This window comes from Gopherus flavomarginatus, chromosome 5 (genome assembly GCF_025201925.1).
Source record: "Gopherus flavomarginatus isolate rGopFla2 chromosome 5, rGopFla2.mat.asm, whole genome shotgun sequence".
NCBI classification, from domain to species: domain Eukaryota; kingdom Metazoa; phylum Chordata; order Testudines; family Testudinidae; genus Gopherus; species Gopherus flavomarginatus.
In genome coordinates this window covers 20,203,178-20,216,963 of record NC_066621.1, presented here as the reverse complement: position 1 = coordinate 20,216,963, position 13,786 = coordinate 20,203,178, and the positions used below count along the sequence as shown (strand labels likewise).

The 13,786-nt window shown below is 40.9% G+C and overlaps 1 protein-coding gene across 2 annotated transcripts in view; it reads right to left on the bottom strand.

Moving 5' to 3' along the window:
- MAPK14 (mitogen-activated protein kinase 14) overlaps positions 1 to 13,786 on the bottom strand; it is a 63,104-nt gene that overhangs the window by 29,800 nt on the left and 19,518 nt on the right. For both annotated transcript variants that reach the window (XM_050956611.1, XM_050956610.1), the window contains exon 3: positions 4,891 to 4,949. In XM_050956611.1, coding sequence (XP_050812568.1) covers positions 4,891 to 4,949 — 59 coding nt within the window. The remainder of the gene's footprint in view (positions 1 to 4,890; positions 4,950 to 13,786) is intronic.

Below are 13,786 nucleotides of genomic sequence, written 5' to 3'. Positions count from 1 at the left end.
AATTGTATTTTAAACACCATCGATAATTTTATGTATAAGGATTTTACTCTAGTTACTTTCAACAATTAATGCACCTTATTCCAAAGATACAATAGGTAGCTGGTCAGCCATCCAAATATAAAGCCACAAAAAAAAACCCAATACTTTCTATTTTTGTTCTTCTCAGTAGGAAATTTACATTCCATTTTTATTTTGGCATTGTTCCAGATTAAAGAATGATAAATTCTAGCGAAACTAGAAGCTGTGTCCCCGCACACGCTCACTATACTTTCATACTGAGTTGCTCCATTAGTGCAAACAGGCAGAATTGTGTTGGAAAGAGTACCATTTCTAGACCTTCTAAATGTACCCAAAGTACATCTAAGAGAAAGAGCAGATTGTGAAAGTCTATTTGCAATGTAATAGTTTTACATTAGGAAGCCCAAAACTACCTAACTTCAGAAGTGTAGGTATTTTTCATAAAATTGTGTTAAAAAAAAAAATTCGGCCTAACGTGCTGAAATTTTTTGGAAGCAATCTTCTTTGCTGGTTCCCACAGTACTTCAAATAAGATACTCTGGACTCTGCTGATTCTGTAGTGCTTCTCCTAATAGACATTGCTGTCACAAACCCAAAAAGAACATAATGTTTTGCTATGAAGCAGTATATGAGCAGAAGAGTCCCTGTATATTCTCCCCTATTCCCTCTGGTAGCAAAGGGCCTTTACCAAGCTCAGAAGCAAGGGTTTTGTCATCTAAATCGTTTAATTCTGAATGGTGCAGATTTTGTTTGCAGTGCTAAGGATGGCAGGGGCCAATTACATTAAACTCTCACTGTATAGTAGTACATGACTACTACTTAGGGAGATCTCTCCCCTGTCAGAAGTCTATGGGTATGTCTACAATGCAAAAATAAAACCACACGACAACCTGCAGCAGAGTGTCTCGGAGCTCAGGTCAATGTACTTGGGATCGAATTATGGGACCAAAAATACCAGTGCAGACATTTCTTTTTGGGCTAAAGCCCAGGCTCTGAAACCCAAGGGGGATGAGTCGCAGACAATTAGCGGCGATACATAAATGCAGAGCAACTTAAACACCAGAAGTAACATTTTTAAGAGACGTAAATCCCACCTTTAGAAGTGTCTTTGGCATTTCAGTTACTTAGTTCCTAGTTACTTTTGTAAATTTTACCCAAGAACTTTAAATTGGCTTGCTCAGAAAAAGACTCTGTGAGAGAAAATCTAAAAATTGGAGCTCAATCTTCTATAGCTCAGTTTTGTACTTGTTTATGCAAGGCAGGGTCTTCACATTGGAAGCCCTTCCCCAATGAAGGCAAACCTGCATCTAAAATCATGGGCATCAAACCATGGGCAGTTTTCCTTGTTGCCATAGTCACTTTTATACGATGCATCCTGCCAAATCAGAAATGCTAGTGTTGTATGAGAAATACTGCCACCCATTCAGTCTGGTTTGAGCTGATGGGCAGCTGCGACCTTTCTTCCGTGTGGCCTAAGTTCAAAGGACTCCACTGGTCTTAACTCGGAAATCCTTGATTGTCTAGCTGAAGAAGTATCCCTTAGCTATCTTGGACTCTCTGGGGTGGTAATGTGTAGCTTTTAGTTCAATTCCTATGGAGATCTGCAGTGTATCTGAAAAGTCTTCAGGCTCATTAAGCAGCATCCACATAACAAGGAATTCTTGTGTTGCCATAAACATCCCCTTGATTCCATATGGCAAGAAAAGAATGTTGTGTCAATGCATCAGGGCCCGGGACGCTGGCATTAGCACAGCACCTTGAATCACAAGGTACACCTAGCTCTTACATTGCTTTCATCCATTTCTATCACATTGATCTATAAAAAGGTGGTTAAACCACCATCTTCTACAGACAGAAAAAGTCCATATGCGTGAATCGCAGCAATGGCAATATGACAGAACAAAGGACGTGAAGGAGATAACAAACAAGTACCCATGTACCTACCCCTGGTGTGGGGATATGACCCATCAACACCAAAATGTTTAGACTCTGAGGGCTGCGCTGCTGTAGCACTTTAGTGAAGACGCTCCTATGCCGATGGGAGAGCTGCTGCCGTTGGCGTAGTTAATCCACCTCCCCGAGAGGCGATAGCTATGGCAGGGGGAAAAGCTTTCCTGTCGACATAGCGCTGTCTACATAGGGAGCTAGGTCAATATAACTACATCGCTCAGGGGTGTGGATTTTTCACACCCCAAGCGACATAGTTATACTGATACAGATTTGTACTGTAGACCTGGCCTGAATCCCCAGAGGCTTTGAACAGTCTTGACCAAGAGCAGCTGCAGAATGTTCACATCACCTCAGTATGTGTTTCAAGCTGTACCTAAAGCATCATTCTCAAAGCATGGAGGTGAGCCTGGCATGAGGTGACTTCAATATCCAAAAGCATGACACAGCTGAACACTTCAAAGGGGTCAAAGTGCAACCTCAGGACTTCATGCCTAACTTGTGTTGAAACCATGTGCCCAATTAACACCCAGCAGGCTCGTTCAACTATGGCATTATAAGATACTTTTTACCTCTCAGCTTTCTAGCTGACTTAGCCTCAGGTGCCCAGGAAAGTGTTAAATGCTGACCCCAAGTCTTGACTATTTGCAGACAAACCTGAATTCCGATAGGACAGCTCTGGTTCTTCCCTAAACATTGAAAATGGCAACCATATTGTTGGTCATTGAATCAGTATATTGACCACTGTGCAAGCCAAAGAGCTGCTTCTTTTTTGATTGGGTGGGGAAGGGGGAGAGGGGCAAAGAAAAACAAAATGGAGGCAGGCAACCTAAAGTGGTAAGACCAGATGACTGAGAAAGAGGCACAACGATCAAATTCTGTTTTATTTAAAGAAAGCTGAAGGCACTAGGCTTAGTTTTACTGAGCCAAAAGAGAGATCTAAATAAGTAGTAACTGAAAGACAAAATAGCTACTGTGGCTCCACTTAGCTAGTGCATAGTAATGCAAGGGACTCATGGCTGGAAATAAGAGATCCTGGCCTGTTTAGCAGGAGCAGGAATGAGCCAACCAAGTATTGTCTGGTAATGGAATTTACCTAGGAGAATCCTGCAAGACATGGTAATGGAGCACAGACTCAACAGTAGAGATCTGCTTTAAGATATGCCTTTGAAGAAAATACAAATACCCCATTTGTCAAATGCTACTATCTGCAAGCCAGTGAAGAGGTCACAGCCCCCAGAGACCACCTTCCTTCATATGCCAGTGGACTAGCTGAAAGCAGACTTGTGAGAGCACTCTACATTAGGCATACAACAGTTAACAGAGTAATGTCCTAGGTTTGCATTAACAGAACATGTGCTCTCTTGTCCTTTGTGCTGCAGAATCACACTTGCGTGGGATCCAAAAACAACTTACAGGTCTAGATATCCATTTATCTACTTCCCCTACATCTCACCCTCCATCTGTCAGGATCAAAGACTGTATTTATACAGCTCATGACAATGCCTTGTCAACTGCTTGCAGCAACTCACAGCTGTATCCTGCTACAAGCCATTCCCAGGCACATCACGATTCCAGAAATATAAACCTGTTCCATAAGGGGCTGGAATTTGGTGATAAACTATAGCAGTTTTGAAGTCACTAAAGTAACCAAACAAGACTGCTTTCATACTCTCTTTCCAGGTCAATTTCAAGCTATAGGCACAGACTCACTGTCTCTCAAAGTTAATTGGTTTCATCTTTAGTCCAACATGAAACACAAATATCTACTGGATCATATCTTTTAAAAATTTATGAATGGCTTGGCACAGGTGGCCTTATTCCAGATAAGGTAAATGCTAATTCCCAACCCAGTCAATCTCTTTCAAAGCACTCATACCCGCCAAGGCAGGTACTGACAGCATTGCCTGAGTAGCACAAAGGGAGATGACCAGGACACCCCACTACATATACTATGGATTCAAAGAACTCATGAATGCACTGCCCCTTTTTTGTCATTTAAAAAGGGTGATTATTTTACATAATTAGACAAGATTAATGGAGCTCTAAAACGGAGATTTTCAAAAGGTGTTAAAGGAAACTGAGTGCCTTTGAAAATCTCATCCTAAATATGTATAGGTTGGCTCAGCAAAGAGTAAACAGTGATGGAAGGAACACAAAGGATATCTACTAGTACTTGAAGGGTGTAAATATAAAACAGGGAAGGAGTTGTTTATGGCACAACAAGGAGATATCATTAGAAGTGAGAGTTTCTGGACAAGGAGAATGATTAGGCCTTGAAATAATCTCACATGCGATGTAGTAGAAGTTCAGAGGTTTAAAACTAGACTAGACAAGGTACTAGCAAAAGCACTATGGGGAACAATCCTACACTGGCAGGAGGAAGGATGAGATGATTAATAAGAAATTAGCGACAGAAAAGACCTGTAATTCTAAAACAAAATTTAACTATAATCCTCATAATCCTTCCAAATTTCAACCACGTACCAAGGGTAGCTAGCACTATTATAGTAGCTTTCCCCTCCTTCCCTCCCATAAACTACTATAGTAGTGCTAGCTTATGGGAGGGAAGGAGGGGAAAGCAGGAGAGAGACACAAGAGAAGCAGGGGAAGATGCAACAGTCTTCAAATATGTTAAGGGCTGTTATAAAGAGAACAGTGATCAATTGTTCTCTACATCCACTAAAGGTACGACAAGTAGTAATGGGCTTAATTTGAAGCAAGGAAGATTTAGGTTAGATATTAGGAAAAACTTGCTGTGGAATCCCTATCATTGGAGGTTTTTAAAAACAGGTTGGACAAACACCTGTCAGTGATGGTATACCCACAGTTTAGGGGCTGGATTAGACTTCTCAAGGTTCATTCCAGCCCTACATTTCTATAATCATATATGCTTGGGCTGCAGTTTTCAAAGATGTTACCTACACATCATTGAATTCTTCCAGTGACTTAGCAGGTGTGAACACATCCAACAGACCAATCACCTATAAAGAAAAAAAGGCAAAAAATGAGAAAACTGAAATATATTTTGTAATATAATCTGATCTACTTCATAAGTGGTTTGTTCCTGTACTGGAGTAGAAAAGATTCACTCCATCTCACTTTTTTCTTCCAAACACATCAAGAGGCCAGGGTAGGACAGAAGAAATTACTTTTCTTGATCCTGAATACAGCTTATGTTCTTGTGGGGAAAAAATTTCCAGTTTTAATACATATGGTTGCCATTTTTACCCCAACCATCCAAAGAATCAAATAGGGAAAGGTGAAAAATCAAGTAAGGCAACTTGATATTATCACTTGACACAAATGCTATATTCAGTGTTGTTGTAGCCACGTAGGTCCTGGGATATTAGAAGACAAGGTGGGTGAGGTAATATCTTTGATTGGACCAACTTCTGTTGGCGAGAGAGACAAGCTTTCAAGCTTACACAGAGCTCTTCTTCAGGTCTAGGAAAGGTACTCAGAGTGTCAATGCTAAATACAAGGTGGAACAGATTGTTTAGCATAAGTAGCCGACGCATACTGCAAGGGACCATTCAAGGTGAAGTTGGCAATTCCCCCCCTCCCCCCAGTCACAGGGAGGAAAGGAGAAAGGAAAAGCAGCTGGTGGGAGGGAGGGTTGTTAGTGGGTTACAGATTTTTGTAATAAGCCATAAATCTAATGTCTCTATATAGTCCATGATTTTTAGTGTCTGGTAAAGCTATGAATTTAAGCTCCCAGCTTCATTTTTTGAAAGCGTTATGCAAGTTAAAAATGCTACATGAAATACCGGATAATCTATTAGGGAGGAGGAAAAGAAAGCAGTGGATAATTGAAAGTCTAATTACAAAACAAAATGCTTTTAAAAGACAGCACAGTAGAGAAAGCATACAATTGAGGTTTTAAAATCAGAATTAACTGGATTGAGAAGTAGTAATTCTTTCCTACTAAATTAAGTTATTGGTGGAAATAATTCTAATAATATATTGAACCAAAACAAATTTAAGATGCCAGAAACCAAGACCGTATTGTTGAAAAACTATACATCAAATATTGCAAGAGTCTATGCCTGTCTGTGTTTTCATTATCCTTTGTTAACTATTTGTTAATGCTTGGCTTTATAACTCTATGATGTTTTATTATAATGCCTGGATTATATTCAGATAAAAATAACAAAGAATGGTGGGTTTTTGGATTTTTATTTATTTTGAAAATGTATATAACAGGATCTAGTTTTTTTTTTGTTAAATAAAATAATCCAAGTCACAGAGAATTTTTCAAATATTCTTCAATTCCAGTCTTCATTCTGATCTATGAAGTACACAAAAATTTTAATACAGAAGTTCTTTACCCTTAACACAATGACTCTCCATTTTCTAGATGTCAATAGAGAAGGAAATCAAAATGAGTGAACACAAAGTTTTAGCTAACAGGTCTAAATACCTCCTTTCCCAGTGAAGATACTGACCTGAGAGGCAATACAAACCCGTGCAACTGATGAACGCAGAAGGACGAAGGTGTAAATCCTAGTTAGTTAGGTTACAAAACGAAATATCCCAATGGTTTTGTGGTGAGATCCAGTATAAGATAGAATGTGTTTTAGGAAATCCTGCAGCTACACACTACTTGAGTGACCAGCAAAAAAGTTTGGCTATGAAACAAGGTGGTTGAGAAAAAGACACACATCAAGATAGGAAGTTAGAGTCCTGGCCATACATCTGATTAGATTGTAAGCTTTGCAGTAGAGATTTCATGCCTTTTTAAGGTGCCTAGCAAAATTCTGGGCTCTGCAATCAAAAACAAACATAAGATTCAAATGGAAGAAATCTTCCAGGACATTGATTCTTGTCCCCAGCTATCACATCATATAATGCCTTTCATAAATATATCAAGCTCCATCTTGAAATCAATCAGGTTTCTTGCCCCCATTCCTCCTTTTGGGAGGTTATTCCAGAACCTCACTTCTGCAATGGGTAGAAACCTTCTTCTAATTTCCAGCCTAGATTTACTCATGGTCAGTTTATACCCATTTGTTTTTGTGGCAATATTGTCCTTTTTCTTAAATAGCTCTTTTCCCTCCCTGGCGTATTTATTGAGTGCAAGCAGATCCCCTGGGACCCTTCACTTTGCTAGTCTAAACACAACCAAGCTGTTTTAGTCTTTTCTCTATTCCCCCGATCATCCCAGTAGCCCTTCTCTGCACCTATTCCAGTATTTTTAATAAATCTATCAAATCAGGTTTGGTACTATGATGACCAGAACTATACCTAGTATTACAGAGGTGGTCTTACCAGTGCTTTCTATTAATACTTCTCTACCTTTATTGGATATACCTCTCCCAGTGCAGCCCAGAATCTCATTTGCTTTTTCAGGGCTGTACCACACTGATGGCTCATTCGTTCTGTGACTCAGGTCTTTAGCCTCCTTTGGCATTTCCAACAACGAGCCCCCAGCTTATAATGGAAATCTTCTTCTTAGTCGGTAAGAGCATGAATTTGCACTTTGTACTATTCACTTTCTTCCCATTTTTATTACTCCACCCCTCAAGGTGGTCAGTTCTTGTCGTATTCCAGTCCTCCTCTGTGTTGACAATGCCTCCTAACTTTAGGTCATCAGCAAATTTCATTAGCGCACTCCTACTTTCTGAGCCAAGATCAGTAATAAAAATATTAAACAAGACCAGTCCCTGAGGAACTCCATTAATAACCTCCCTCCAGTCCAACAGTTCCCCTTTCAGCACAACCTGTTGTCGTCTCCCTTTGAACCAGTTCCTTACTCACCTTACAATCCTTGTACTAATTGAAATATTCTCCAGTTTAACTAGATGCCTTTTGTTTATTGTGATTGCATTTACATAGATGTTCAAGTCAAGTGTGTAAATCTAAATGTCTTAGCCATTCCATTGCTTGGGGAGGGCATTGTGTAATTCCATGAGGGAATCAGGCAACCCTTGCTGACGGATGCTAATTTCCCATGTGGCACTGTATCAAACACTTTACTGGAGTCCAGATAGATTAGATCGGGGTGGGCAAACTTTTTAACCCGAGGGCCACATCTGAGTATGGAAATTGTATGGTGAGCCATGAATGCTCAAGAAATTGGGGTTTGGGAGGGGATGAGTGCTCCGGCTGTGGGTGCAGGCTCTGGGATGGGACCAGAAACTAGGAATTCAGGGTGCGGGAAGGGGGCTCCAGGCTGGGGAAGTGGTGTGGTGTGCAGGGGTGGGGCTGGGTATGAGGGGTTGAGGGTGCAGGAGGGTCCCCAGCTGGGCCTGAGGGGTTCGGAGGGCAGGAGGGGGATCAGGGCTGAGGTAGGGGGTTGGGGTGCAGGAACGGGTCGGGGTCCAGGCTTCAGGCGGCATTTACTTCAAGCAGCTCCTGGAAGCAGCAGCAGCAGCAGCAGCAGCAGCATGCTCCCCCTCCAGCTCCTATGCGGAGACGCGGCCACGTGGCTCTGCATGCTGCCCTGTCCACAAGCGCTCTCCCTGCAGCTCCAATTGGCCTCGTTTCCAAGCCAATGTGAGCTGCGGGGGCAACATTTGGGACAGGGGTAGCATGCGGAGCCCCCAGGCTGCCCCTACATGTAGGAGCTGGAGGAAAGACATGCAGCTCCTTCCAGGAGCCACACAGAGCCAGGGCACATGCAGAGCGGGGCAAGCCCCCAACCCCACTCTCTGGCTGGAGTCCTGGACCCAGCTTCCAGGCGGGAGCTCAAGGGCCGGATGCAGCCCCCGGGCCATAGTTCTCCCACCTCTGGATTAGATTTACTGCATTTCCCTTGTTTAGAGAATCAGTTCTCAACAAAGAAAGATGTCAATTTAGTTTAGCACTATATTCTTCTCTTCAAAATTTGTTCAAAAAAGTCTTTCATATTATTGAGGTCAGACTAACAGATCTGTAGTTGCTTGGTTCACTCCCTCTCACCCACTTTCTTAAATAGAAGTACCGCACATTTGCTATTCTCCAGTCATACAGCACCAAAATCAATTTGATAGATTTATTAAAAATACTTGTAATTGTACCTATGCTTTCTGTATTCTGGGATGGAGATTCTCAGGTTCCCCTGACTTGAATATATTAAGCTCTGAGTTTTGCTTCCACCTTAGATGTGGTAATGTCTAATTATCATACACCCATTCCCATTCGCCTTCCTGCCTTTGTCTCCATGTCCTACATCATCATCCTTATTGAAAACCAGGAAGACTCAATGTAATCATGGATTTCTACATAAAAGTGCATTCTTGTTGGTTGTTATAACCTTAATACATATTCTTCACAACTCAGAGATAGACATAGGTTTCATTTTTAGAATGTACATACAATACATTTTTAAGTGATTTATTTTGAAAACTTTTCAGATTAGTTTTACCACTATATCAGAAAATGTATGATTGTTTGGTTATTTCATTTACCAAAGGTCTTTGAAGAAGATATTTATTAAGTCATTCGGAGGCGAACTATCTCTAACTCAACAGGTTAATCATTAATATCTGGAGGATTTTGTTGCCATGCTGTATTAGGAGAACATTACCAGACAGACATTTAAATTGTTTTATTTAACTAAAATGTTATGTATTTTGGATTTTTTTCTTCAACAGCAAACATATAATATTTTAACAAAACAAGCATAAGAATTTTAGAATTTAGTTAAATATTCAAGTTTTTTTAAATCAGATTTGTTTTTGTTAATTGTTTTTAACTAAAATAGTTAAATGAAATTTAAAAAAAAAAAAACAACAAAAATTAAATTGACAATGTCAGCCAGGTCATCATGAGAAACTTAAAATAATGGCTTCAGCAGCTCAGTCGTCTTCACCTTCATTTTCCTGTTTGTTCATAATTTGGAAAAGAAAAACAAGCTTTCCTGCTTCTTCAGGTCCCAAACAATTTCTCAATTTGGAATGAATTAGTCTAAAGGAAGGAAATATTCTTTCTACACTGGCAGAAGAAACTACTGCTGTTAAAAGTGAGATCATCACTTTAACAGTCTCTGAATCCAAGTGCTTAAGTGATTTCCACCAGTTAACTGCTGTGACTTTCTTTAAATCATCAGCAAACATATATTTCTTGAATGGTTCTTATTCCCAAACTGGGTCTCTTTTCGGACATGCTGTCATTATAAGTTTTCCCATCTAATGAGAGAATGGTATGGAAGATCTCAAATCAATGAAGGCTACACTCAGGCCTTGGCTACACTCACACTTTACAGCGCTGCAACTGGGGTGTGAAAAAACACCCCCCTGAGCGCTGCAAGATACAGCGCTGTAAAGCGTCAGTGTAATCAGGGCAGCAGCGCTGGGAGCGCGGCTCCCAGCGCTGCACGCTACACCCGTAAGGGATGTGGTTTACATGCAGCGCTAGGAGAGCTCTCTCCCAGCGCTGCCGCTCCGACTACACTCACCACTTCAAAGCGCTGCCGCAGTAGCGCTCCCGCAGCGCTGCCGGGGCAGTGCTTTGAAATTCCAAATGTAGCCATACCCTCAGAAAGACCTCAAGACTTGCTGCTCAAACAGTTTCACTTTTGTTTCTACTGTCTGTCCCTTCCTTCTCACATTTATCTCCAGACCTCTCCTTGTCCAGATATATTCCACCTACAACAATCTTCTATTAATTTAACTTTTTTAAACTTTGCACTTTTAGAGAGAGGTAAGGTACACAAATTTGCACAGGGGCAATAGGGTTGAGGTCTGTTATTTCTCACCTCTGTTTAAAAAACTTTTTTGCTGTTAACAAGCATTTTATCTCTGGAGACACAAATCCACAGTTTGAGAACTCCAAAACTAAGCATCTCTGATGGTATCTTCTCTAGACTGAGCACTGAATCCCATTGGATAGATAGAAAGATTAACCTAAATAATCTATACAGAAGCCCCTGGAACCCCATAAGATTGGGTCCTTAATACATGAACTATTGGAATTCATTTACAAAAAAAATTTTAATGTTACATGAATATATTGTCTCATACTATAGAATTAGAATTTATAATCCCTATTCCATGATGGGAGAGCTTTGAGCTATAATGTATCTTAATTAAAACTATCTTTAGATAGGTTATTTCCTCAAAAAGCATTTTAAAAAAAAATCAGATTTTTTTATTTTTATTTTTTTTAAATCATTGATTTGTATCCACCCTATTGAAAACTGAGGCAAAGTATTCGTTTAGGTTTTGAGATATACCTAAATTATCTTTAATCTCGGCCCCATCTTCACCGCAAAGTAGCCCCACTTCCTCTTTCCTTGTTTTCTTTTCATTTATATAGCTAAAGAACCTTTTACTATTTGTACGTTCATAGTGGAGCCAGTTTGCAAGAACAGCTCAGATTCATACCCTCACTTGTACCTTTCCTACCTATGCAACCTCCATCCTCACCTTTGAATTTTACTTATCAAAAACCCTCATTCCCCTAACTGCAGAGTGAAGAAGAACACTTGCATTACTTCCTGAAAACAATATCTATTTGCAGGGTCGTAAGACTAACAGCTCCCAGATACACAAGAGCAGGGGTTCTCGAACTTCATTGTACCATGACCCCCTTCTGACAACAAAAATTACTTTGCAACCCCAAGAGGGGGACCAAAGCCTGAGCCTGCCCAAGCCCCACTGCCCAGGTAGGGAGCCAAAGCCCAAGCCCCACCGCTCTGGGGAGGGAGGTCCAAAGCTGAAGCTCAAGGGCTTCATCCCCAAGCAGGGGACCTGCAACCTGAGTCCTGAAGCCCTTGAGCTGTGGCTTCGACCCCAGGCCCCAGCAAGTCTAAGCCAGCCCTGGGGACCCCTTTCAAAGGGGGTTGCGACCCACTTTGAGGTCCCTGTCATAAACAGATAGCTAAGGGTTAATGTCTCTTTCACCTGGAAAAAAAGTAACCTGAAGCACCTGACCAGAGGACCAATCAGGAAACAGGATTTTTTCATCTCTGGGTGGAGGGAAGTTTGTGTCTGAGTTCTTTGTCTTCTGCCTGAATCTCTCTCAGCTAGAGAAGGATTTTTCTTTTTCCTGCTTTTCTAATCTTCTGTTTCCCAGTTGTAAGTACAAAGAGATCAAATAGTGAGTTATGTGGTTTTTTTCCTTTTGTATTTACATGTCTATAGTTGCTGGAGTGCTTTAAATTGTATTCTTTTTGAATAAGGCTGTTTATTCATATTTCTTTTAAGCAATTGACCCTGTATTTGTCACCTGAATACAGAGAGACCATTTGTATGTATTTTTCTTTCTTTTAAGACCTGTTGGAGTTTTTCTTTAGTGAGGGACTCCAGGGAATTGAGTCTGCAGCTCACCAGGGAATTGGTGGGAGGAAGAAGTCAGGTGGAGATCTGTGTGTGTTAGATTTACTAGCCTGACTTTGCATTCCCTCTGGGTGAAGAGGGAAGTGCTTTTGTTTCCAGGACTGGAATTAGAGAGGGTGGACTCCCTCTGCTTAGATTCACGGAGGTTGCTTCTGTGTATCTCTCCAGGAGCACCTGGAGGGGGGAAGGGAAAAGATTTATTTCCCTTTGTTGTGAGACTCAAGGGATTTGTGTCTTGGGGTCCCCAGGAAAGGTTTTTGTGGGGACCAGAGTGCCCCAAAACACTCTAATTTTTTGGGTGGTGGCAGCAGTACCAGGTCCAAGCTGGTAACTAAGCTTGGAGGTTTTCATGATAACCCCCATATTTTGGACGCTAAGGTCCAAATCTGGGACTAGGTTATTGACAGTCCCGACCCACAGTTTGAGAACCGCTGCACTAGAAGGTAAATTAATTTGATGGGGTTTTAAGGTTGCTCTAATTTTTCGCAGTTTGTTTGTATTTCCCCTCTCAACAAGAAGATTTTGTAAAAGCATATCTGATAAAGGGAAGGTGTTCCACTAGGTAGTAGTAGTAGCTCGTTATCTCCAGCCTGCTTCTTGCTTGCATATATATACCTGCCCTGGAAATTTCCATTACATGCATCCGATGAAGTGGTATTCACCCACGAAAGCTCATGCTCCAAAACTTCTGTTGGTCTATAAGGTGCCACAGGACTCTTTGTAATTTTAGTTCAGTTTCTCTTTTCTCCCACAGACATTTGCTGAGTTCTGTCTACATTCACACCCCTGCAACTCCAATGAAGTTTAAGGGTACATGTGTAACTAAAGGTGGAATTTAGTTCTTCCACTTACAAAGGCAGAATTTGGCCAAGTCAACTTTAAGCAGATGGTTTCAAGGGCACAAGTTTTGAGGAGCCAAGATTATGCTTTTGGAAAGGACATATTTAGAGAATAAATGGAACAAGTCACAATCTGAACTTCCTATGCTGAATCCCAAAGATTACTCAACCTCTACTATACAATAAATACATTAGACAGACTTGTTCCCATGCTCTGTTCACATTAACTGTGTTATTTCATTTTCAGGAAGAGAACAGCCAATTCATCCCCTGAACAGTGCAAGGAAGCAAGAACTACAAAAGTCATCACACACTTGTAAGGTTTCTTCAGTGGATATCTTCACCTTCGGTATGAATTAGTCTGCCAAATCACTGAATCAGCCCCCAGTTTAGCACAAGATGATAGAACTTGCCTTTTCCATTCCAACTTTCCTTTTGACCATATCACTTTGAATCTGCACATTTTAATGTGACAAATTACAGTCTACCCTTATCTTTCATCAGAGAAGTTATACCCACCCATTATCTACAACACTTAAATACACTCCTTCTGCAGTGTATCATTAACGCAATTCTAAGGAAATGTAATCACCACTACATTCAGAGCCACAGCCTGACAGCGGACTGTGTGTACAGAGACTGGTCAAAGAACAAAGCACAGTCCAAGATGCTCTGATGCCCAATTATATACCCTGTTATTTGTAGCAGCAGAGGTATTTC